This window comes from Dendrobates tinctorius, unplaced genomic scaffold, assembly GCF_039654945.1.
Source record: "Dendrobates tinctorius isolate UK_male_01 unplaced genomic scaffold, ASM3965494v1 ptg000016l, whole genome shotgun sequence".
Lineage (NCBI taxonomy): Eukaryota > Metazoa > Chordata > Amphibia > Anura > Dendrobatidae > Dendrobates > Dendrobates tinctorius.
In genome coordinates this window covers 64,717,011-64,743,748 of record NW_027361684.1, presented here as the reverse complement: position 1 = coordinate 64,743,748, position 26,738 = coordinate 64,717,011, and the positions used below count along the sequence as shown (strand labels likewise).

Here is a 26,738-nt window from a genome sequence, read left to right as displayed (position 1 = left end):
ATTCTTCTTTAGATATGCCTTCCTCTTTCCATTTTATAAACATTTTTTTCTTCCTTTTTAGCATGTGCTTAAGTTCTGTGTTCATCCATCCTGGTTTCCTTAAATGCTTCCTATTCTTCCCTCTTTTCGGAATTGTTAACAACTGTGCTTTGAGAATTTCATTTTTCAAGATTTCCCATCCTTCCTGGACATTTTTGTCTTTAAGGATATCCAGCCATTGGATCCCTCCAATTCTCTTTCTGAATCCCTTAAAATCTGCCTTTCTGAAATCTAACCTTGACGTCTGAGTCTTCACAGGTCTTCCGCCTCTAGTTATCCAAAATTCTAAAATAGCATGGTCGCTACCTCCTAGGGTCCCAGCCACTTTTACCTCCTCAACCATTTCCTCCCTGTTTATAAGGATTAGATCCAAAGTAGCAGTTCTCCTTGTTTTCTCCCTTACCTTTTGGAAGATAAAATTGTCAGCAAGAGAGGATAAGAATTTCCTTGACCTGTTAGTTTTGCCTGAGAGAGATTCCCAACAAATGTCTGGATAGTTGAAATCTCCCATGACAACTATGTCATATTTTTTGGAGAACTTGGCCATTTGATGCATAAAGAGTTCATCCATATCTTCAGCTTGCACAGGCGGCCTGTAGTAAATGCCTACAATGGTGTCCTTTCCATTGTTCTGTCCTTGTATTCTTACCCAAACAGTTTCCACAGAACTCCCAGTGATATAGCCCAGGAAATAAAAGGACTCCTGCTCAAACACACACTTCTTTAACTTTGCATAGAGGGAGTTTGCCCGCAGGAGGTCGAAGACTTTGTAAACATCTCTCTGATGGCAGTCAATATCTGGAGAGTAGTTGAGTATATCATCCAGATAGACTACTACCGAGGTGTTAAGCATATCCCGGAAGATATCATTCACAAAGTCTTGGAAGACGGCCGGGGCATTAAAGAGCCCGAAGAGCATCACCAGGTATTCATAGTGCCCATCCCTGGTGTTAAATGCAGTCTTCCATTCGTCCCCCTCACAGATGCGTTTCTGTTGTGAACTCATTTTCTGGTTTACCTCTGGCTTCTGGTGAGGGTGGTGGAGCTGGATGTGTTGACAGAGGAGTCGTGAGTTCTCCATCCGGGCTCCCTCTAGTGGTAACAGTAGGTAATGAAGCTGATCTAAATAGCAGAGACCTGCCACCTGAGGAGGAGGACTGTGAGTGGACATCAGGAGTCTCTGACTGGATTTAAGACAGCCGACTCTCTAATTCTGTGCTGGTGATTTTCCTGCCCTGAGGTTCTGGTTTCCAGTTCTTTTCCTGCCTTCTCAAGCTAAGTGTGCTCTGCTATTTTTTCACATGAGATTTGGCCTGGTTTTCTCAGTTTTTGTTGTGAGCCAGCCCCTGGTGGGGCTGTGCTGAATTTCCATTCTTATGTCTCTGTTTATGCCAGTTTGCTTTTTGTCCCTGATCAGATTGGTCTCTTTTTGCTCTGTCTTCAGAATATACCAGAGTGCTGATATAGGGAATTGAAGTCTAGTGACTTCAGGGTTTTTGTTATCAGAAAATGTTGGTCGTTTTTTTTTGGCAGGGTTTTGTGCGTGATTGCAGACAGCATCTTTCCTTTCCTGTCCTTTCTAGTTAGTGTGGGCCCCATCGTTTGCTCAGCCTATTCTTCTATCTGTGTTTGTGTTTTCATCTTGTCTCACCGACAATACATGTTTGGGGGCTGTCTTTTGCTTTGCGGTCTGCTCTGGGGCAGTTTAGATTTCCCTTTTCTTGCTTTAGGTTTATTTAGTTCTCTGGCTGTGACGAGGCGTCTAGGATCATCATAGGTATGCTCCATGGCTACAGCTAGCTGTGTGGATAGGATCAAGGGTCTGCAATCTGCTTAGTTACCAACCCCTCTGGTTTTCTCTGGCTTAGCTTGTTTTTGTTTTCCCTCCTCGGTGACTCATTCATAACAGAAGGCTGGTGATTCTGTTATGAATGAGTCACCTAGGAGGAAAAACAAAAACAAGCTAAGCCACTGAAAACCAGAGGGGTTGGTATCTAAGTGGATTGCAGACCCCTGATCCTATCCACACCACTAGCAGTAGCCGTGGAGCGTACCTATGATGATCCTAGACGCCTCATCACAGCCGGAGAACTAAATAAACCTAAAGCAAGAAAAGGGGAAATCTAAACTGCCCCAGAGCAGACCCCAAAGCAACAGACAGCCCCCAAACATGTATTGTCGGTGAGACAAGATGAAAACACAAACACAGATAGAAAAATAGGCTGAGCAAACGATGGGGCCCACACTAACTAGAAAGGACAGGAAAGGAAAGATGCTGTCTGCAATCACGCACAAAACCCTGCCAAAAAATGTCCAACACTTTGTGATAACAAAAACCCTGAAGTCACTAGACTTCAATTCCCTATATCAGCACTCTGGTATATTCTGAAGACAGAGCAAAAAGAGACCAATCTGATCAGGGACAAAAAGCAAACTGGCATAAACAGAGACATAAGAATGGAAATTCAGCACAGCCCCACTAGGGGCTGGCTGACAACAAAAACTGAGAAAACCAGGCCAAATCTCATGTGAAAAAATAGCAGAGCACACTTAGCTTGAGAAGGCAGGAAAAGAACTGGAAGCCAGAACCTCAGGGCAGGAAAATCACCAGCACAGAATTAGGGAGTCGGCTGTCTTAAATCCAGTCAGAGACTCCTGATGTCCACTCACAGTCCTCCTCCTCAGGAGGCAGGTCTCTGCCATTTAGATCAGCTTCATTACCTACTGTTACCACTAGAGGGAGAATGCACAACTCCTCTGTCAACACATCCAGCTCCACCACCCTCACCAGAATCCAGAGGTAAACCAGAAAATGAGTTCACAACATGTATCAGGTTATAGGCCCCCCCGCAGGTCTAATTTGGTGAAAACTCTCGCTCTCCATAATCTATCGAACAGTTCCGATATCAGGGGCAGAGGATATTTGTTCTTAATGATGGAGTCAAGACCCCTGTAATCGATGCAGGGACGCAGTTCTCCATTCGTCTTCTGGACTAAGAAAAATCCGGCCCCTGCTGGTGATACTGACTTCCTAATGAATCCTCTTGCCAGATTCTCCCTCATGTATTGAGACATGGCCTCTGTCTCCAGGAGAGACAAGGGGTAGACTCGACCCCGGAGAGCCTCAGCACCCATCAAGAGGTCAATAGAACAGTCATAGGGGCGATGCGGTGGAAGGGTCTCCGCCGCCTTTTTGGAGAACACGTCTGCATACTGACAATAGTGTTTGGGGAACGAGGAAAGATCTGCGGGGACCTCGGTGGAGGCAACGTGAACACACTCTCTCATTCATCTACCCTCACATGATTTACTCCACCCAAGAATCCTCCCTGAGGACCACTCTATATGGAGAGAGTGATACCGCAACCAGGGACCCCTAGAAGATACCCTCGGGCATGACGAGTAGGGATATCGTCTCCTGATGAGATAGACACACCGAGAGTAAGAAGGGGGCGGTCTGGTGGGTAATCTGTGAAGGTAGAGTTGCACCATTCACCACCCTGACGGTGACTGGTTTAGATATCATAACCAGGGGTATTGCATGCCATTGAGTGAAGGCAGACGACATAAAATTGCCCTCCGGAATCCATGCAAACCTCCACCGCCAGAGTGGAAGACCAAACTCAAGTGTCCCCTTAAAGGACAGCTTGGAGGAAAATGCTGCTGGTTCTAGTGAGCCGCTAGGTGCAAACGTTTTCCCAGCTGCTGTGGGCACCGGTTGGCAAGGTGACCCGACTGCAGGCAAACATGACAGATCACAGGAGCTCGAGCAGACCGGGGCCTGAATCCCTCAGGGGGAGCCCCCTGACGCTTGGACGCCTGATCGGGAGATTCCAGAGGTTTAGCAAAACTGGGTGCCAACCTAAACCTCTGCCTACATTGGGACTGCTCCAACCTTCGCTCGGCAAAGTGAAGATCAATATACTGTAGGTGGAGATGGTGATAAGCTCCTCCATTGTGGCGGGAATCTCCCTGGTGGCCAGGGCATCCTTCACATGGTCAGCCAAAGCTCTCCAGAATGCCAGAATGAGGACCTTATCTGGCCACTCCAACTCAGAGGCCAGCATCCGGAACTGGATGGCAAAGTGACTGACCATGGATGAGCTCTGTGAAAATGTCAGCAGCTGGAGCGCGGTGTCGTGGGTTACTTGCGGTCCAAGGAAAACCTGCTTCAGAGTGCCCAAGAACTGCGAGGCACTCTGTACCACATGGTCACCACGCTCCCACAGCAGACTACACCACTAAAAAGCCCTGCTCGACAAGAGGGAAATAATAAACCCCACCTTAGCCCGCTCGGAGGGGAATTGTGCAGCCAGCAGCTCCAGCTGTATATTGCACTGGCTCACGAAACCCCTACAAGAGGCACTATCGCCCGAGAATTTCTTGGGCAGCGGGAGGTGGGATAAAGTTGGGGCAGGAATGGCAGAGGGCACACGGGAGATAGCCTCCATGGCTGCCTGAACAGCGACCGTGGTAAGATCCACAGCTGAGGTTGAGCGCACAAGAGTTGCCAACCTGCCCTCCAGCTGCTGAATGTATCTGTGGAGTCACTGCTCGTCCGCCATTACTAGCCAGACCCTGGTGCTAGTATACTGTTAGGCTGGCGGAATGCACCAAATAATAAAATGATAATGAGGTGCATTTGCAGCCTGGGGTCCACTGTGCAGAGATGGAATACTGCAGCTAAGTAATGGAAGATACTATATGGCGGTATAATACGTGAACGCAGGCGGGTTAACGTCACCCGGAGTGTATGAGGCGGACTCTGTTGCCTCACAGAGCCGCCCTACCGCCGAATATAAATGCCAAAGCCTGTTAATCTCACAGATCTCAGCGAAGTGAGCACTGGTGTAAAGTCACAGGACTCTGCCCCAAGACACAAGGTCGGAGTCCCTCTAGACTCACCAGCACTGGGTGCCGCAGTTGATGCGGTACTTATGTGGCTTGCGCTGGATGGCACAATATGGCGCTATGTGAGGTGCTGACCTGGAGCACTGTGGCCTAAAGCCTGGCCACTGACAGACGCTGACTCTAACCACTAGACCCTAACAGCAGGCACAACCAAGGGTAGGGGTTTCAAATGAGTCAGTCACCAGATACATGTATCCATCATCATACACACCTTAAGCATAAGAGTCTATACTAGCGCATGACCGAGCGGCCATGTGACTCTTTTATAGCGGCGTCCTTCCGGGACCTTCCCAGTAGTGGACCAATCAGAGCAGGAACGGGACCTGCGCATGTGACCTCCGACCGCCAATGAGAGGTCGTCCCACGGGCATGATCAGTAGATAAAATACAGGACTTAGTCCCTGGAGCTTTTGCTTGCTGCTGACTCAAACATGATGTAACAGCAGAGCCTGAAGTAGCAACCAGACGCCTAGCACTAGCCTGGGCAAGACACCTAGACTGACATCTTTGCTGAGCAGGAACCTCTGTGGCTGCAGAGGAATGCGAGACCACAGAGGACATGGTTCAAGATTCCCCCTGTGCAGTAGGGGAAACTCGACGCCTAACACCTCCCCTATAAGGGACCATATTTTGGAAATTTTATTTCTTAAGGAATTCTTCTAAGAGTATTCTGAGCATTTTGAATCCATAGATGATTCACAGATTTTTAAAACATTTAAATGTGAAAACGAAAAATAAAATTACTTTCATTAATATGTCATTTTTACAATGGGTAAACGAGGAAGATGGACCCAAAAATGTAATGTGCAATTTTTAATGAATGTACAAATACCTCAGTATGTATTTGGAATCTGCTTTTTGGGCATATTTAATACCTGTAGCGCAAATTTGACTGGAGTACATTGAAGACATGATGTAGCATTTGCAGAGTCCCCTGGGTACCAAAAGATAGCAAAACCCCCGACATAATATCACATTTTAAAAAATGCACTCCTTTAGGAATTCATCTAGAGATGCAAAGAGCATTTTGAACCCACAGGTGCATCATAGAATTTTATAAAATGACACTGTGCAAACCAAAAACTATTTTTTTTCACCCAAAATGTTGCTTTAGCCCCAAAAAGGTTAATGGAAGAAAATGGGTCCCTCAATTTGTTGCACTGTTTCTACTAAGCATGCTGATATACCATATGTCATCAAAGACTAATGTTAAGGAACATGGCAGGGTTTTGGAGGGAAATAACACTATTTGATTTTTGGAGTGCAAATTTGGCTGGAATAGATTGTGAACACCATGTTGCATTTGCTTAGCCCCTGATGTGCCTAAACAGCAGAAACCCCCACAAATGACCATATTTTGAGAACTACATCCCCAAAAATATTTATCTAGCGATTTGGTGATCACTTTGCACCCACAGGTGCATCCCCGAGTTTTATAACATTTGGACATGATTTCCACTAAAATGTTGCCTTAGATCCATATTTTTCATTTTTACAAAGAATGAGAGATAAAAATCAACCCATAATTTTTTATGAAAATTTTACTTAATGTGAAAATACAACAATGTATTTTTGGAAACTGCTGTTCAGGGACAAGGCAGTACTTTAGGTCATAAAACAACAGACATTTCCCACAAATTACTCCATTTTGGTGAACTACCACCCTCACATAATTTATTTAGTGGTGTAGTCTGCATTTTTACATCACTGGTATCACACAGAATTTTATAATGTTGGGCTGTGAAACTGAAAAATTAAATTTTTCCACTAAAGTGTTTTTATCTTAGGGCCACATGCACGCATTGATCATTGCATGAAATTTTTTATCCCAGTATTTGTGAGCCAATACCAGCAGTGGAACAGTCAGAGGAAAAGAATAATAGAAATACATGCACCACTTTTGCTTTTTTTTTACCCAATCCTGGTTTTGGAGTCTTTTTCAATGTGTGCACAGGGCCTAACAAGTGGTACAAGATAAAAAGTGCTCATACCCTTAGGACATTTCTACTAAACACTGAAATACATCACATGTGGCTTGACACTAATGTTTGGGAACGTGGCCGAGCCTGGAATTTAGCGCTATTTGAATTTTACAGCACAGATTTTGCTGGAACTTTGTAATCAACATTTGCAGACCTCTCAAAGTGACATTACATCAGAAACCCATTTTGGAAATTATACCCCTCAAGGAACTATGGGTTTAGTAATCATTTTGACCTCAAAGATGTTTTTCATAAATAAGCCAAATAAGCACTCACTGTATGTTGCAGAATGAAAATTGCGAGGATGCCAGTTAAAAGCTCAAGACATTGTGCCATTTGTGACTCTGGAGATCTTGTAAATTGTTTAGTGGGCTCTACATACTACAGCACTGCATTATTCAGTTGTGTGAAAAAGTTTTTGCCCCTTCCTTATTTCATATTCTTTTGCATGTTTGTTTCACTTACATTTTTCAGATCAGCAAATAAATTTAAATATTAGACAAAGATGACACAAGTAAACACAAAATAAAGTTTCTAAATAAAGGTCTTTATTATTAAGGGAAAAATAAATCCAAACCTACAGGGCCTGTGTGAAAAAGTGATTGCCCCTCCCCTGTTGTCAATCAAGAAGTCACTTAAATAGGATCTGCCTGACAAAGTGAAGTAAACCAAAAGACCCTCAAAAGCTAGACATCATCCAAAGAAATTCTGGAACAAACAAAACAAAGTAATTGAGATCTATCAGTGTGGAAAAGGTTCTCAAGCCATTTCTAAAGCTTTGGGACTCCAGTAAACCTCAGTGAGAGCTATTATCCACAAATGGTGAAAGCATGGAACAGTGGTGAACCTTCCCAGAAGTAGCCAGTTGACCAGAATTACCCCAAGAAGGCAGAGACTACCCATACAAGAGGTCATAAAAGACCCCAAAACAACCACAAAGAACTGCAGGCCTTACTTGTCTCAATTAAGGTCAGTATTCGTGACTGCACCATAAGAAAGAGACTGGGCAAAAAATGGCCTGTATGACAGAGTTCCAAGACAAAAACCACTGCTGAGCAACAAGAACATAAAGGGTCATCTCAGTTTTGAATAAAACATCTTGATGATCCTCAAGAATTTTGGGAGGGTTTTCTTTGGACTGACGAGACAAACGTTGAACGTTTTGGTAGTTGTATGTCCCATCATATCTGGCATAGAAGTTACACTGCATTTTAGGAAAGGAACATCATACCAACAGTAAAATATGGTGATGATAGTGTAATGATCTGGGGCTATTTTGCTGCTTATCAGGACATGGAAGAATTGCTGTGGTAAATGGAACTATGAATTCTGCTGTCTACCAAACAATCCTGAAAGAGAATGTCTGGCCATCTGTTCATGACCTCATGATGGATTTTTTATGGGTGTGGGGGGCATGTTGCTTTTAGCATTTCAGCTACAAGTAAGGCCATGTTCACACGTTCAGTATAAAGTCAACATTTTACATCAGTATTTGTAGTCCAAAACCAGGAGTGAAACAATCAGAGGAAAAGTATAACACATTCACCACTTCTGCATTGGCCACCCGTCCCTGGTTTTGACTTACAAACACTGAGGTAAAAACTCACCGACTACTCAATGTGTGAACGTTGCCTAATGCAAACCCTCTGTTTTTCCATTGACAGATAACAGGGTTAGTTTTTGCAAGATCACTTGCAGTTTTTATTGTTACCATTCTGGGATAAGTAATGTTTTTGATCAGTTTTAAGGCTAAGTTCACACCCACTTATCCAGTGCTCTATTTAGAGCACGTACATCAGGATTCACGTCTTAGTTACCAAAAAACAGGGTTCAGACTGAACTCTCACTGGAACTATTCTTTATAACGAGGATAACGTGGCAGACAAAGTAACTTTGGACTCCGTGTGGTTTCTGTTCTGGTTTTGTCCATCAATTTAGGCATTTTAAAACTGATCAACCACACTTAAGAGCACACATAAAAAAATGGATATAGCCTGAACAGAGGCAAGATGGACACCAAAATGGAACTCTGCCTCATATAGTGAAGATTAGTTTTTTGCAGAAATCCCAATGTACATGTGTGGCGCCCCTGAGGGTCCGATCGCCACAGAGGTACTGCACCTCATCCAGAGGTGTGGTATCCCACCCTCAGGTAAGGAGGGATCACCACCCTGGACTCCTAACACTGCACTCAACACACACCCTAGCTAGTCAGGGTATCTGGGCATACCCTTCGGGAGGATGGCCTCATCCCAGACTGGCTTGGAAAGGGTGTGGGGGGTTAGTGTAGAAGGTAGGTAGAGTGGGAGGAGCTTAGGTAGTGGAGTGATAGTTGGGCATCCAATCAGAGTGAGAAAGGATGAGAGTTGGTGGGAGGAGCTAGTTCTGAGGTAAAGAGATCCTTCCAGAAACTAGTCAGTCAGTAACAGGACCAGGCCAGAGCGAGGGAGCCATCCCCTGAAGCTAGTGGAGGACTACAGGACTCAGTTGGGAAGCCAGAGGCTGAGGTAACTTTAAGTGCCTCAGCCACAGCCACAAGCACCCTCCAAAAGGCAGTGGTATGAGTAACAGACCTCAGGGCCTGACCCACGTCACCTGAGGAGATCCGTGGCTGCCAACTGGGGGCACTACTTGTGAAGGCGCAGGGCAGGGAAAGTAAGGAGAATTCAGAGCAGAGACACAGCCTTGAGAGAGACACAAGGAGGAGTCCTGAAAGGTGTACCCAATCTGCCTGGGAGCTTGCCGGAGCCCTCCCTCGCAGGACGCAGCACTAAGTGGACCAATGTGTACACGAAACTTGTGAGTAAAAACCCAGAAACTGCACCCAACCGTGTCCTTTGAGTTATTTTACAACTGCCTGCCTCACACTGCAAACATCACCATCACCGTCACCGGTTCAACTGCCCTGGGTCACAGCTCTACCCGTGGAGAGCTTCACCATCTCTGCTGCCCTAACACCGTCCCAGTGGATCTGCACCGCAGCGTCAGCTTAACACCTTCATTGCCGAATACCACAGGTGGCGTCACCAACCCCCTTTTCCCCTGCAACAATCCTACCATCTCCCCCTTCATCTGAACTTCCATCATCTACTTTATTGGACACCCAGGGCCACGGACCGGGTCACTAGCACCACCGTGACACACGTTCCCCCTTAAAAGAGCCTGAGCGCCCCGGTACCGAGTATCCCCTGGCCCTGTGGGGCATTCCACATGCTCACCCTTGAACATAGGATAAATGTGAATCTAGTATTATTCTGCTTATTGAGAGGCAGAATGAACAAATTAACAACAGTTAAGCAATGTATTTTTTTGCTCTGTACACACTGCAGCATAAATGACAAGACTATTTTAATTCAATTACAGTGGCATCAGGTTTGTAGTTTGTTTTAGAATTTTTATACCATTAAATAAAAGTGACAAGGCAACTATATTTTTAAGGTCAGTACATTACAGAAATATAAAATGTATAAAGATTTTTATGTTTTTCTTCTTTTGTGCATTAAAACTTTTTTTACAAAAAATTATGTAGTGTTGTATTATGTTGTAAAACCTTTAACTTTTTTTTATTCTTCTGCTGCTTAATTTTCAGTGATATCTTTTTTTACATATTTTTTATTGCTCTTTATGCCATTTTTTTGTGGCAATTTAATGAATGAACAGCTCTTTTAGCAGGTTCTTTTTATTGTGTTAACCATATATAATGTCATAGTTGCATTGCTAGGGTTGTTCCGAATGCAACAATACCAATGATACGTACATTAGCATTCTTTTTGTTTATTTTTATCTGTTTTTTTAATGGTAAAATATTTTTTTCTGTGAATTTGTGTATTTTTTCACATTTTATACAAATTTTATTGATTGTTTACATTTTTACTTAGTCCTACTATGGAACTGTTATACTATGACTGCTGATCTAAAATACTGCAATACTTGTATTTTGCAGTGTATTAGACCCACAGCTCCAACTGTCCTGGATTCAATGGGACTGTCCTGATTTAAAAGGGGCAATACCGCTGTTGTGGTTTGTCAGTGCTTTGTCCCAACTTTCACTCACTCTCTTCAATGTGTGATATCTTGATCGCTCCATAGCTCCTCCTCAAGAGCGAGGCCAGCATCTCTTCTCTGAACACACTTACAATTAATTCAATAAACAATTCTTTGCATTTTACCTGAATCATTGCAGGCAGCAGCTAGAGCTATTAGCCTCAGACCGCACTAATAAATTGGCATTTGGGAATTTTGTGTACTTGAAGCTGCTTTGCAGGCTGTAAGGCAGATTTTACTGATACATAGAGATACATCTGTACATAGCAGTGTATTTCTATGCCCCTGTATTTTAGAGGCACAACCCATACAACACAGTGATCAGATTATTTACAGTACTTGGTAAATGTCGTAAAAAAATGTTGTGATTGATTCTTTTTCCATAAACCCATAATAATTTAATAAAAATGTAAAACTGAGGCCCTATTTACATGTAGCATAAATGCTGAATTTTTATCTACAGGTGTATTTACCACACCACACAACACAATAACAATCTTCTCTAATTATTACACATCTGCTGTGTTTCTTTTATGTGTTTTCCTCCTTACTTGTTGCATTTTTCATGCAGATTTGAAGCAGCGTTTTCAACACTTTTATAATAGTAGAGAAAAGCTTTGATTTTAAACTTAAAAATGCAGCAGTGTTTTGACACATAGTCACTTTATTCCTGATGAAAGTCAATCTACCTCAGGCAGGGTAACAAAGCAAATGAAAGAAGGGTTTAATTCTTGTGGTTCTTGCACCATTTGCAAATATTTACCAAAAATGAGGGATTTTATTAATCCTGTTGATAACTGCAAATCAAAAGGAGTGGCTTATGGCATTTTGTGCCCGTGCCCCAAACTCTATATAGGCAAAAGAGTACAGGGTTGAGGAGAAGTACGGTGTCTCAAAACATATTAATTTGATCAATACAGAGATAGATACCCTGTTGTCTGTTCATATGAGGAAGGTACATGCCACAAATCTTTTGAATCTTAATGTCTTGGGCATTAGGAATTTAGTATTGGGATCTAGGAGAGAAGATATGGATAAAATGCTGCTCCAAGAGAAATGCAGATGGATTTACAGATTAAATTCTCGTAGCCCTTATGGCCTGAATAGAAGCTTTACCTATACAGCCTTTTTACTGGATTGATTGTCCTTTGTTGGCCTAATATGTTTCTCTAAGAGGAATATAGTTGAATCTACAGACTGAAGGCTTAAACCCATCTCCTTAAAAAAGGGCCCATAATGTTCCTAAAAAATCAGACCAGTGTCATGCAAGAGGCATGATATTTTGCAAGTAGAATTTGATTGCTCCCCCAAATACATCCCTGTATTGATAACAAATTAATATAGGCGTCATGGTCCAGACTGGGTTTTGCGTCTTGCCTCTCCTTTCCCAGTCTGGTCAAATCAGCGGTTAATTTTCTCTGCCTCATTCCGGTGTTGGGTATGCTATTTCTCTGCACTGCATGATGCAGGCAGTGCCAGTTATATTTCCCGCCTAGGGTGCGTGTAGCTGGCTCTGGTGAAACCCTGAGTTGTCCTGCTGTGTTTAGCTGACTTTGCCCGTGTCTGTGCATTCTGCTCCTACCCGTCCTGATTCTGTGTGTCCCTGTGTGTTTGGATTCCCCAGTACTTGACTCTGCCTTGGCTCTGACCTGATTCTGTCTCTTCCTTCTGGTACTTCTGCTATGGACCGGTACTGACCTTTTGGTGCTCCTCTGACTCTGTGTTTGGGATTCCCCTTGGTACTACGTTACTCTCTGGTATCGACCCGGCTTGTCTGACTATTCTGCTGCAACCTGGTGGTAGTCTCACTGCAGTTCTGCTGGTCTGCTCTGAGCAGAATTTTTGCCATCTCTCCACTCTGCTGCTATCTAGTGGAGTTTGCATTACTCTGCATTTACCTGCAGTGCTGCAGCATGACAATAGGTTTCTTTGGTTCACTACTTAAAAAATAAATAAATAAAAAGCAGCACACTCAAGTTTCTAACCACTTAAATGTTGCTGTCACAATTAAAAGGAATTCTTAATGGGAATCTGTGACTTTATTCATGCTAGCCAAACCATGAGCGTGGTGAATAAGGGTCTGTCTGCATTACTCCATTGTTATATTTTTTTTAGCTGAAACACTCCAATATTTCAGGAAAAACAAATTTGGAGAGCCCACATTGATTTATGTGACTGACAGGTCTCCTCCATGTGTGTATCAGAAGAGACTTGTCATTCGATTAAATAAGTGTGGGTAGAACTCACTAACTACAGTCCCTGGCTGGCTATTCAAACTAAGTTCTTCTGAAATGCTAGATGTAAAAAAAGAAAAAAAGTTATTATACCTATACCTCACCACAATCATGCAATTAGGCTCTGATTAATGCTGCCTGTAGTTTGGACAGCATGAATCGAGTGACAGATTCCCTTTAAGAAGTTAAACTTGCTAGTGGAGTTAATTCCAGCAGCAGCAATTATTCTTTGGCACCAGCTGTATTATACAGCCATCACCTATGCTCAATGCTGCAGGATCAACTCCTCAGTCTGTTCCATACAGTAAGTGCACATATCTGTCATACATGTATGTTGGATGTTACCAAAGAGATAAAGAATTAAAAAGTAGCACTATGTTTCTTCCTAACTCACTATTATATGCCCTCCATATATCGAACAATTTCAGGGCATGTTTCTCTTTCTTTCAAAAAAATTATTCTACTGGAAAAGAGGAACCAAGCCCTAAAATTTGTTACATGTACAGTCTGTCACAATTCTTCTACTTAGTGTGTCCTGAATGCAGAGAGTGATAGCTCAGTCCTCCAATCTAGTTCAGGGGTGTTCTTAGCTGTCAATGTTTTAATAAACAGCTTAGCCATCCAATCTAAGACTGAGAGATACTGAGCTTTCTTCAGGTGTTCCATGTTCTAAGTGATTAACAGCTAGTTAGATAAGCTGTCAATCCCAGATCTCTACCAATCAAAGCATCTGCTTGGAGTGCATGTTTGCCTTGTATTCCTGTGCTCTGTTTGTTGATCTATTGCTGCCTGACATTGGACCTCGTTCTGACCCTCCGTTTGCCTTGTACCTTTGTGCTGATCCGCTATCTTCCTGGTATTCAGACCTTGGACCGTGATCTGGCTACGCCTTTGTCTTTCCCATTTAGTTTACGACATGTTCTCTTGGTATCTGAACCCTGAACGTTTGATTACCTTGCCTCACAGCTTGTCCGTGAGTAGTGACTACTGTCATACAGAAAACATGAATTTAAAAAGAGTTAGAAAGATCCAAATTGCCAAGTTAAATTTTTCAAGAGCTTGGCTCATAAAGAAGTAATTCCTTCATGTCTAAACATTGAATGTCTCATGATAAATACTATATATTGCCTTCAATAATTTTCAAGAAAATGTTGTGGGATTACAGGATTTTCTCATTTGTGAAATGCCTTCTTGTTAGTATAGTGCTCCTCATAGACTACACTGCACTCCTTTTCATAAAATCGCTGCTGGTGGAGTTACATGTGACCCAACCTGTCCATCAGCTGGGAGTTGCAAGTTTCGCCCCATCAGCCTCCTCTACTTGTAAAAAAGCTTTCTCATGCAAAGTAGTTTTTAATTAAATGGGCTGTTGGATAGGTTTAATCACATGATTCTCCATCAACTGCCATTTTGATAACAGGAGAAGCTATGCAGTCTCTATGTTTCTAAGTCAAAATAATTAGCTGGATAGAAAGGCAAAATAAGCAATTCTAAATGTTAAGAGGATTAAAATTTTAATGGAAAGGCTTCTGGAAGTGTTGCAAACTTTATTTCCAACACATTTGTGAAAATAAAGTAAACACATTCTTTAGAGGGAATCTGTCACCAGGTTTGTCCTATGTGAGAAAAGGCCACCACCTTTCAGCCCTCATATACAGCATTCTAATATGCTGTATACAGTATATGCCCCCAATCTGGCCTGCAAGACAAGAAAAAGACCTTTTATAATACTTTTTCTTGCAATGCTAATCCTCCTCTCTTCTGCTTCATGTAGATGATGCTTCCTACATTACCCTCACTGTGTCCCGGCATCTCGCTTCTGCACTTGCAAACTTCTCTGCCCTGACCTGGGCAGTATAAAGTACTGCAGGGTGCATGCACTGATGCTCTTTGACATTTCCCAGCATACATGCACTGCAGTACTTTGCTCTGCCCTCGACAGGGCATATAAAAGTACGCCTGCACTGGAGCGCAATGTCGGGGGACACTGTGTGGATGAAACAAGAATGAGGACAGCATCATAAGAAGAAGGGAGGCACCGGACTGAGATAGCGACGTCCATCGGACTGAACCATCCTGTAGGTGTGTATTATATAAGGTCTTTTTATTGTCTTGCAGGCCAGATTGAGGGCTTACATACAGCATATTAGTATGCTGTATATCAGGGCGGAAAAGTGGTGGCCTTATCTCACAAGGGGCAATCCTGGTAACAGGTTCTCTTTAAATGGGTTTTCCATTTTCAAAGAGGTGCATATCACTGCTACAGTCAATCACCAAGTTCCATGCCCTGATGAAGTGAGCTGGGACATCTCAGGAAACGCGTAGGCACTAATAAAGCTCCTTGAATTATACCTACAGCAGCGCAGTGTATCATTGCACCTTATAGCCATCTTCAATTACCAAGTTTGGCAGCTCATGCCATTTATATCAGCAGAATTCATTAGCTCAGTGGTTGTCTGCAGCCATGGCATCACTACGGCAACAGCAAAGAGCTGACTGAAGGGGATCCGGCACACGATGGTTGGAGATTCAGAACTCTGCAGTGTTTGTTTTTTCACAAGTATTCAGTCATTTGGGGACTACTTTTTTAATATGTCAAAAACCCTTTTCAGATATTTTGCACCCCCTTAAATGTGCCTCATGTAGGCAGCTTATTGCGCTAGTGTCAGCAACATCATGATTTGAATTGAAAAACATGTGTCTATGCAAAATTGAGAGGCATCTAGACCGGTCTAGTGTTTACTGTTTGTTTAAAGGGGTTGTCCGGTCTAAAGCTACAAATCTGAAGTCACTCTATGTGACTGAAGACTTGTGAATTCGCGCATCGCGCTCACTGCACACTGTGAGGATTTTCATGTGACCACAAGTATGCGACATGCATTCTATGGGCCACATTCTGACTAGCAAAAAAATTCCAATTCAGCTTCCAAATTTTAGAAAACTGTAAGTGACGGACAAGCCGCACCAATGTTGAGGCAACGCATTTCGAACTGAAGTAGTTCTTTTCAAAAAAATTTTCTAAAATTTGGAAGCTGAATTGGAATTTTTTTGCTGGACTTTTGGACGGGTGACTACACGGAATTCGTTCTTCCACGCACCACTAAGCCAAAGCTGGTGAGCTGGTTTATTCACTTGACCTGCACATTCTGACTAGACTGTTTCCGACCTCGCTCAATACACTTGCATTGAGTGAGGCCGCTCACATCTAGTCGGATTGTGGCCGGGAGTATGCATTTAGAATACTTGCGGTCTCATGATACCGGAGAACCATCGCAGTGTACACAATGTGAGGATTCAAAAATCCACAGTCACATGGAGTGACAGAGTGACTGAAGACTTGTAGCTTTAGACTAGACAAACCCTTTCATTTATTTAGAGTGAATAATACTTATAAGTGATCTGTGAAGACTCATAAGAACTGTAATATAAAATATCAATGACAATTCGTAAGTGTTGAGTTTATGGCTAGTTTTGGCACATACAGCTTTGAATTTCAACTTCATCCTTCATTTCATCAACAATCTAATAGAAATAATTCTGTGCATAAATTAATGAAATTCATTCATGCGTACATTTTAAAGAATATTAAATTTTTATGTATTTATAGGAATCACATTCAAATATGACTAATCACATAAGTGAATATGTTTGGCTAATACTTCTGGCTTTCATGACGACTTACCAGCATGTCAATGTAACAGATGGCAACATGAACTGTAAGTATATGAAAGAAATGTTTTTCTAGGTTTCAAATTTTTAACTAGTCCTTAAAGTAGTGCTTTCTTGAAATTCATGGCATACTTCAGATAGGTCATGTGTCCACATAGTAACCCTCTGTGAATTAAATGACTTTCCATGCCCTTCATTATCCCAGTCAATTGAGGTACCACTGTGATGAACTGTACCACACACTTTATCCACTAAGATGATCGAAACTCACATAACAGTTTATATATTTTTCTCACTTATATAGAGCCATTGATTCCACAGTGCTTTACATACATTGTCAGTAACAATCAATATGTTTTTGGAGTGTAAATGACACCAAGTGCCTGGAGGAAATCCATACAAACATGGGGGGGGGACATACAAACTCACTGAAGATTTTGTCATTGGTGGTATTTGAACCAAGGACTCAAGCTCTGCAAAACAACAGTGCTAACAACTGAGCCGCCCACACTGAAGATTACAGAGCCTTTTTCACACAGTTATGCAAGAGATCACAGTTCAGCCTCCTAACATGGTGGCTTAGTGGTTAGTACTGTTGCTTTTTCAGTGTTGGGTTCCTGGGTTCAGATCCCACTTAAGGACAAAAATTGCAAAGAGTTTTCCCATGTTTGCATTGGTTTCCTCCTGGTATTCCAGTTTCATCCCATACTCAAAAGACTTACTCACTGGGCATCTAGACTGTGAGCCCCAATGGGGACAGTGATGATGGTGTCTGTAAAGTGGTAAACTAATGGTGCTGTATAAGTGAATAAAATCTACTATATAATTGTCTAATTCTGTCTGTCTGTAATGGAAATCCCACCTCGCTGATTGGTCGCGGCAGTTAGGCCGCGACCAATCAGCGACAGTTGCTTAGTCGTCGTGGCAACACGGCCGCATTGCTTATTATACAGGCGCATTACAGCCATTAAAGGCATCACTGCTGCGTTGCTCATTACACAGGCACAGTCCTGTACATATTCTGGAGTACAATACATTAGGTAATTCGGTAACAGTAGAACAGTGACTGCAGCTCTGAGTGTAACTTGTGTATAATACATTAGGTGACAGCAGAAAAGTGAATGCAGCTCTGGGTGTAACTGGAGTACAATACATTAGGTAAGATCTGAACAGTGACTGCAGCTCTGGGATTAACTGGAGTACAATATATTAGATAACAGCAGAACAGTGACAGCAGCTCTGGGTGTAACTGGAGTACAATACATTAGGTAACAGCAGAACAGTGACAGCAGCTTCGGGTGTAACAGGAGTATAATACACTAGATGGTGGCCCGATTCTATCGCATCGGGTATTCTAGAGTCTCTGTTAAAATAAAAAATAGTTATATACTCACCTTCCGACGACCACCGGACTCTGTCCTTCCTCTCACCACGCTCCCGGCATCTTCCGGTCCCAGTAATGCTTAGCGAGAAGGGCCGGAGATGACGTCACTCTCGCGAGAGCGCGACATCATCAGCGGTGTTTCGCGTTAAGCATTACTGGGACCGGAAGATGCCGGGAGCGTGATGAGAGGAGAGAAAGAGTCCAGGGGCCGTCGGGAGGTGAGTATATCACTATTTTTTATTTTAACAGAGACTCTAGAATACCCGATGCGATAGAATCGGGCCACAATCTAGTATATAATAAATATAGTGATAGTGTATTAAGGAACATGGAGAGAAGGATAAGTACACTTTTATGACTGTAGGCAGACATGGTACTGATTCTAACTGGTCAGTGATGCTGTGCTGATGAACTATGAGATTGATAGAGCATGAAGGAATAAAATGTAGAATAAAATCTGGACATAAAGATGAAGGCTGAAGAGAAGATAGAAGAGTTACATGTAGGTAAGTACACTATGTGTAAGAGAAATGCATGGTGTATCAATGAGGTGGGGGTGCAATAATAGAAGAAAAAAACTCAATTTTTTTTAAAAGAGTAACTGACATTTAAATTTTTTTTTCTAAATCAATAGTACACATGAAAATAAGAAACTTTGTATCATATTTGATGTGATAAATGTTTCTCCACCAAGACTTATCATTTAGTTTCAAAATTCTCAATTCCTAGGGAATATCTGCATTCAGTGAAGACAGATTTTTAGATTAGTGAGATAGGAGATGGCAGTTGGTACTGATAAGACTCTATGTAGAAGGGAGGAGCTCTCTCCTTACTACATCAACTCTAATCAGTAGCAACTGCCATCTCCTATCTTAGTAATAGGAAACTGTCTTTACTGAGTACAGATTTTAACCTTGATTTGAGAATATTAACAATAAATGATCAGTCCTGGAGGAGAATGAAACAGATTTTTCTGATAAGATATATTAAAAATATACTACAGCTTTATGCAAAAGCTCTCCAAATAGGTTATTAACCCCTTTCTGCCATCAGACGTACTATCCCGTCCATGTGCCCTGGGACTTAATTGCCAGGGATGGGATAGTACATCATAGCGATCAGCGGCGCTCACGTGGTGAGCGACGCTGATCGCGGCCGGGTGTCAGCTGATTATCACAGCTGACACCCAGCACAATGTGTCAGGGGTGGTCACGGACCACCCCCGACACGTTAACCCCTTGTACATCGCAATCAAACACGATCGCGGTGTACCGGGGGTTAAAGGGAAGCATCGGCTGGGAGGGGGCTCCCCCTGTGCTTCCCTGAGCCCCCCACGGCAGCGCAATGTGCAGCGCTGCTGCAGGGGGCTCTTTCCCTTCAGGCCCCCGGATCCAAGATGGCGACGGGGACCTTCGGGGGCCTGTAGGGAGCTGACTTCCTCACTGCCTGCAAAGCGCAGGCATGAGGAAGTCTGCAGCAGTGCTTGTGACAGATCGCTGATCTGTCACAGTGATCTGTGATGTGACAGATCAGCGATCTGTCACAAGACAGTGATGTCCCACGTGGGACAATGTAATAACATTAAAAAAAGTGTAAAAATAATTTTAAAAAAATCGCTAAATAAATTAGTTAAAAAAAAAAATATTCCCCAATAAATTCATTTTTTGAAAATAAAAAAAAACAATAAAAGTACACATATTTGGTATCGCCGCGTCCTTAACAACCCGCCCTATAAAACTGTCCCATTAGTTAACCCCTTTAATGAACCCCTTAAAAAATAAAAATAAAAAACGAAGCAAAAAATAATGATTTATTATCATACAACTGAACAAAAAGTGCAATAACGCGCGATCAAAAAGACGAATATAAATATCCATGGTACCGCTGAAAACGTCAGCTTGTCCCGCAAAAAATGAGCTGCCATACAGCATCATCTGCAAAAAAATAAAAAAGTTATAGCTCGCAGAATAAAGCGATGCAAAAATAATTATTTTTTTATATAAAATAGTTTTCATTGCATAAAACCGACAAAACATAAAAAAAGACCTAAATGAGGTATCGCTGTAACCGTACTGACCCGAAGAATAAAACCGCTTTATCAATTTTACTGCACGCGGAGCGGTGCAAATGCACCCCCCCAAAAGAAATTCATGAAACGCTGATTTTTGTTCATTCTGCATCCCAAAAATCGGAATAAAAAGTGATGCAATATGCAATATGTGGTGATGCAAAAACTATTTTTACAATAAAAAGCGTCTTTTAGCGTGTGACAGCTGCCAAACATAAAAACTTCCATAAATGGTAAATCAAACCCCCCGTTATCACCCCCTTAGCTAGGGAAAAATAATAAAATAAAAAAAATGTATTTATTTCCATTTTCCCATTAGGGTTAGGGTTAGGGCTAGGGTTAGGGTTAGGGCTAGGGCTAGGGTTAGGGCTAGGGCTAGGGTTAGGGCTAGAGTTAGGACTAGGGTTAGGGTTAGGGTTAGGGCTGAGATTAGGGTTAGGAGTATGTTGGGGTTAGGGTTGGAGTTATAATTGGGGAGTTTCCACTGTTTGGGCACATCAGGTGCTCTCCAAATACAGCATGGCGTCTGATCTCAATTGCAGCCAATTCTGCATTGAAAAAGTCAAATGGTGCTCGTTCCCTTCCAAGCTCTGCCATGTGCCCAAACAGTGTTTTACCCCCACATATAGGGTATCAGCATACTCAGGACAAATTTCAAAACAACTTTTGGGGTCCAATTTCTCCTGTTACCCTTAGGAAAATAAAAAATTGGGGGCAAAAATATCATTTTTGTGGAAAAAATTATTTTTTTATTTTCACGCCCAGGCGTTATAAACTTCTGTGAAGCACTTGGGGGTTCAAAGTGCTCACCACACATCTAGATAAGTTCCATGGGGGGTCTAGTTTCCAAAATGGGGTCACTTGAGGGGATTTTCAATAGTTTAGGTACATCAGGGGCTCTCCAAATGCACATGACACCCGCAGACCAATCCATTAAAGTCTGCATTCCAAAACGTCACTACTTCCCTTCCGAGCCCCGACGTGTGCCCATACAGTAGTTTTCTCCCACATATGAGGTATCAGCGTACTCAGGACAAATTGGACAATAACTTTTGGGGTCCAATTTCTCCTGTTACCCTTGGGAAAATAAAAAAATTGGAGACTAATTGATCATGTTTGTGGAAAAAATGCGATTTTTTTATTTTCATGCCTGGGCATTATAAACTTCTGTGAAGCCCTTTGGGGTTCAAAGTTCTCACCACACATCTAGATAAGTTCCTTAGGGGGTCTAGTTTCCAAAATGGGGTCATTTGTGGGGGTTTTTCACTGTTTAGGTACATTAGGGGCTCTCCAAAGGCAACATGACACCTGCAGACCATTCCATCAAAGTCTGCATTCCAAAACGTCACTACTTCCCTTCCGAGCCCCGACGTGTGCCCATACAGTAGTTTTCTCCCACATATGGGGTATCAGCGTACTCAGGACAAATTGGACAACAACTTTTGGGGTCCAATTTCTCCTTGTACCCTTGGGAAAATAAAAAAATTGGTGACTAAAAGATCATGTTTGTGGAAAAAATACGATTTTTTTATTTTCACACCCGGGCATTATAAACTTCTGTGAAGCACTGGGGGGTTCAAAGTGCTCACAGCACATCTAGATACGTTCCTTGGGGGGTCTAGTTTCCAAAATGGTGTCATTTGTGGGGGGTTTCTACTGTTTTGGTACATCAGGGGCTTTCCAAACGCGACATGGTGTCCGATCTCAATTCCAGTCAAATACGTCAAATGCGCTGCTTCCCTTCCGATCTCTGCCATGCGCCTAAATAGTGGTTTACCCCAACATGTGGGGTATCAGCGCACTCAGGACAAATTGCACAATAACTTTTAGGGTCCTGTTACCCTTGGAAAAATAAAAATTGGAGGCGAAAAGATCATTTTGTGGAAAAAATATGATTTTTTAATTGTACCAATGTACGTTATAAACTTCTGTGAAGCCCTTGTGGGTTCAAAGTTCTCACCACATATCTAGATAAGTTCCTTGGGGGGTCTAGTTTCCAAAATGGGGTCAATTGTGGGGGCTTTCCACTGTTTAGGTACATCAGGGGCTCTCCAAACGCGACATGGCATCCGATCTGAATTCCAGCCAATTTTGCATGGAAAAAGTCAGACGGCGCTCCTTCCCTTCTGAGGTCTGCCATGCGCCGAAACAGTGGTTCCCCCCACATATCAGGTATCAGCGTACTCAGGACAAACTGCGCAATAACTTTTGCAGTCCAATTTCTCCTATTACCCTTGGTAAAATAAAAAAAATGAACCTGAAGTATTTTTTTTGTGAAAAAAAGTTAAATGTTCATTTTTTTTTAAATATTCAAAAAATTCCTGTGACGCACCTAAAGGGTTAATAAACTTCTTGAATGTGGTTTTGAGCACCTTAAGGGATGCAGTTTTTAGAATGGTGTCACTTTTGGTGTCACTTTTGGGTATTCTATCATATAGACCCTTCAAAGTGGCATCAAATGTGATGTGGTCCGTAAAATTAAAATGGTGTTGCAAAAATGAGAAATCGCTGGTCAATTTTTAACCCTAATAACATCCTAACAAAAAAAAAATTTGGTTCCAAAATTGTGCTGATGTAAAGTAAACATGAGGGAAATGTTATTTATTAAGTTTTTTGTGTGCCGTATCTCTGTGATTTAAGGGCATAAAAATTCAAATTTGGAAAATTGCAACATTTTCAAAATTTTCGCCAAATTTCAATTTTTTTCACAAATAAACGCAAGTTATATGAATGAAATTTTACCACTAACATGAAGTACAATATGTCACGATAAAACAATGTCAGAATCACTGGGATCCATGGAAGAGTTTCAGAGTTATAACCTCATAAAGGGACAGTGGTCAGAATTGTAAAAATTGGCCCGGTCATGAACGTGCAAACCACCCTTGGGGCTTAAGGGGTTAAAGTATAGATAAGAGCTACAAAACTTTTTTTCATTATTTAGCTATTGATCAGATCTTGCATAGTTATGAATCTTTGCAATATACTCCATTACTTTATCTTGCTTCCTTTTCTTTCAAACTCCATTCAGAAAGGGCAGTTTCAGCTGCTTTGTTCATTCGCGTAGATGGTTTTGACTGCAGGTCTAATAAATGTCCATATTGTACACCGGTGTTTATATACAGGAGCTGGAGAGCATAAAAAGCACAATAGGGTCTTACCTGGAATAAAGCAAATTTAATAAATAGTTTATGCCAACCTGATGGAGTTGTGATCACACAACAATGTATGGGTATGAAAAACATCAGCTCCTGCAGATCCACAGGTTATCCCACTGATGCAATGGATTGGGGAAGGAAAATATAAATATTTCCATGTTGCTCATGAGTAGATTGAAGATCCAAGTACAGGAGTTTGCATAAATGTGGTTTTTAATCTATGCCTTTTGAAGTACACACACTTTTCCTTCAGGGTATAACCAGGTCAAATCCTGAAGAAGAAGCGAGTGTACTTAGAAATGCCTAGATTAAAAACTGCATGTAATAACTCCTGGCTTTTTTGTCTTCTATCTACAGTACTCATCAGCAGAGCAGAAATATCCACATTTTTCTCTCCCAAATCCATACATCAGTGTTAGTTTCTCTGCTCCCTTCCTCCATACTAATACTCTATTTATTCTCTTGCTGTTTGATTACAACATTTCAAAGACTGATCGATAATAAAGAAACGTTTAGCTACTCTTTAACTCTAGTAATTCACTATCTCTTCTCAGAATGTAGACATTCCCCCTTTTCTTCTCATCTGGCCCAGACTGATATGATGATTTCTCCTCAAGACTGCAAAGGCAACTCCTCAGATATCTTTGGACTAATACTAGTGCAGATATTTCCAGCCTATGTAACATAAGAAATAAATTCAGAACATAGTCTAGATGCGTTATGACCTTATAAAGCACTCATAGAATTAGTCTGCGTCCCTATAATCCACTTACAACCCCTTGTCCCTATATTCTGCTCATAGTCTTGTGCCAGCCTATGCCTCTATAAACAACTTAAGGCCCCTTTACATTTAGAGATGCATCAGCGATCCCGACCACGATACGACCCGGTCAGGATCGCTGGTGCATCGCTAAATGGTCGCTAGTGAGCTGCCACACAGGCAGATCTCACAGCGATGTAGCGACACAGCAGCGGTCGTTAATTACCTTTCAGACATGGCGATCCCGACATCCTCTGCCCGCGTCCACGCGTCGCTCGTTGGCGTCAGCAGGAAGTCCAGCAGGAAGCGACCGATGAGAAATGGACCTGGACGATCTCGTGCAATCAGCGACATACAGCGGGGGAGCCGGTCAGAGGTAAGTATCACACATAGCGATATCGCTAGCGATTTCGCTGCTGCGTCACAAAATCGGTGATGATTTAGCGATATCGCTGTGTGTAAAGGCCCCTTTAAAATCTTATTCTACCCTTTGCTCCTTATACACTAATGCTGGCAGCATGTGCTCCTGTAAAACCCTCATTTCCCTATCGTACCCCCATGGAGTAATGCCAACTTATGCTCTGACCAGTGGCGGATTATAATGAGGTCAATTTGGGCAGTTGCCCCGGGCCCAGTGGGGTTAAGGGGCCCACAGCCCAGGCCAGTAAATTGCCCCATTATAATCCGCCACCGCGCAGGGCCGGATTATAGGCAGGGCAGGCGGGGCTTCAGCCCCAGGGCCCCCACCACAAGAGCTTCTAAGGGGGCCCCCACCACATTCCTGCTGGCTGCTGCAATGGCACTCCATCTTCTCCCCACCTAAAAGTGAGTGACCGTGGGGGCGGCATTATGTGCTCTGCTACCAGCAGCATCTACAAGTAGCGTGAACGCTGATGCTGCTGGTAGCGTGCAAAGGCTTGTGATGAGATCACAGGAGGTAAGGTGTCAGGGCCCCCGATCATGTGACCCCTGTCTCCTCCCCTCCTGTGACCTCATCACAGGTCCTGTGCGCACAGCACAGAGCACTGAGAGCAGCCATGTATGTGGAGTGCGGCTCTGCGGGTGGAGGTCGGTGCTGGAGGCCCCATTATTCTCTATGTGGAGTGCAGCTCTGCGGGTGGAGGTAGGTGCTGGAGGCTCCATTATTCTCTATGTGGAGTGCGGGTGGAGGTCGGTGCTGGAGGCTCCATTATTCTCTATGTGGAGTGCGGCTCTGCGGGTGGAGGTCGGTGCTGGAGGCCCCATTATTCTCTATGTGGAGTGCGGCTCTGCGGGTGGAGGTAGGTGCTGGAGGCTCCATTATCCTCTATGTGGAGTGCGGCTCTGCGGGTGGAGGTAGGTGCTGGAGGCTCCATTATTCTCTATGTGGAGTGCGGCTCTGCGGGTGGAGGTCGGTGCCGGAGGCTCCATTATTCTCTATGTGGAGTGCGGCTCTGCGGGTGGAGGTCAGTGCTGGAGGCTCCATTATTCTCTATGTGGAGTGTGGCTCTGCGGGTGGAGGTCGGTGCTGGAGGCCCCATTATCCTCTATGTGGAGTGTGGCTCTGCGGGTGGAGGTCGGTGCTGGAGGCTCCATTATCCTCTATGTGGAGTGCGGCTCTGCGGGTGGAGGTCGGTGCTGGAGGTCCCATTATTCTCTATGTGGAGTGCGGCTCTGCGGGTGGAGGTCGGTGCCAGAGGCTCCATTATTCTCTATGTGGAGTGCGGCTCTGCGGGTGGAGGTCGGTGCTGGAGGCTCCATTATTCTCTATGTGGAGTGTGGCTCTGCGGGTGGAGGTCGGTGCTGGAGGCCCCATTATCTATGTGGAGTGTGGCTCTGCGGGTGGAGGTCAGTGCTGGAGGCTCCATTATTCTCTATGTGGAGTGTGGCTCTGCGGGTGGAGGTCGGTGCTGGAGGCCCCATTATTCTCTATGAGGAGTGCGGCTCTGCGGGTGGAGGTCGGTGCTGGAGGCTCCATTATTCTCTATGTGGAGTGCGGCTCTGCGGGTGGAGGTCGGTGCTGGAGGCTCCATTATTCTCTATGTGGAGTGCGGCTCTGCGGGTGGAGGTCGGTGCTGGAGGCCCCATTATTCTCTATGTAGAGTGTGGCTCTACGATTCGTGACCCCCGTCACGTGACGAGGGGGGCCCACAGAGTCTGAACTGCCCCGGGCCCTGGCTACCCTTAATCCACCCCTGGCTCTGACAAACCCCTTATTGCTCTGTAAGTTGAGTCAAATGTATACGGCTACCATACATCAGTCTACGTGCATAGAAGGCATGTCAGGATGCCTTAATTCCCTAAAATTCCCACTCATATAAGGCAACGGTGTTGATAAATGGTTTTATATTACATGTCCTTATATCATTTTCACCCAAACTTGCTTGAAAAATTACAACAGGAAGCTTTAGTATCCTTTATGCATTGCTCCACCTTCCGATATTATTCTTCATCCCCAAAGAATCAGGAAACCTTGAATGGAGACATGGAAAGGGTGAATGTTGCTTTAA

General features: G+C 43.3%; 1 protein-coding gene across 1 annotated transcript in view; it reads left to right on the top strand.

Annotated features, from left to right (window-relative positions):
• The window catches only part of LOC141080593 (interleukin-5 receptor subunit alpha-like), a 123,670-nt gene that overhangs the window by 7,631 nt on the left and 89,301 nt on the right, over positions 1 to 26,738 (top strand). The window contains exon 2 of the mRNA XM_073565920.1: positions 16,818 to 16,926. Within this exon, the coding sequence (XP_073422021.1) occupies positions 16,833 to 16,926 (94 nt within the window). The 5' untranslated portion in view covers positions 16,818 to 16,832. The remainder of the gene's footprint in view (positions 1 to 16,817; positions 16,927 to 26,738) is intronic.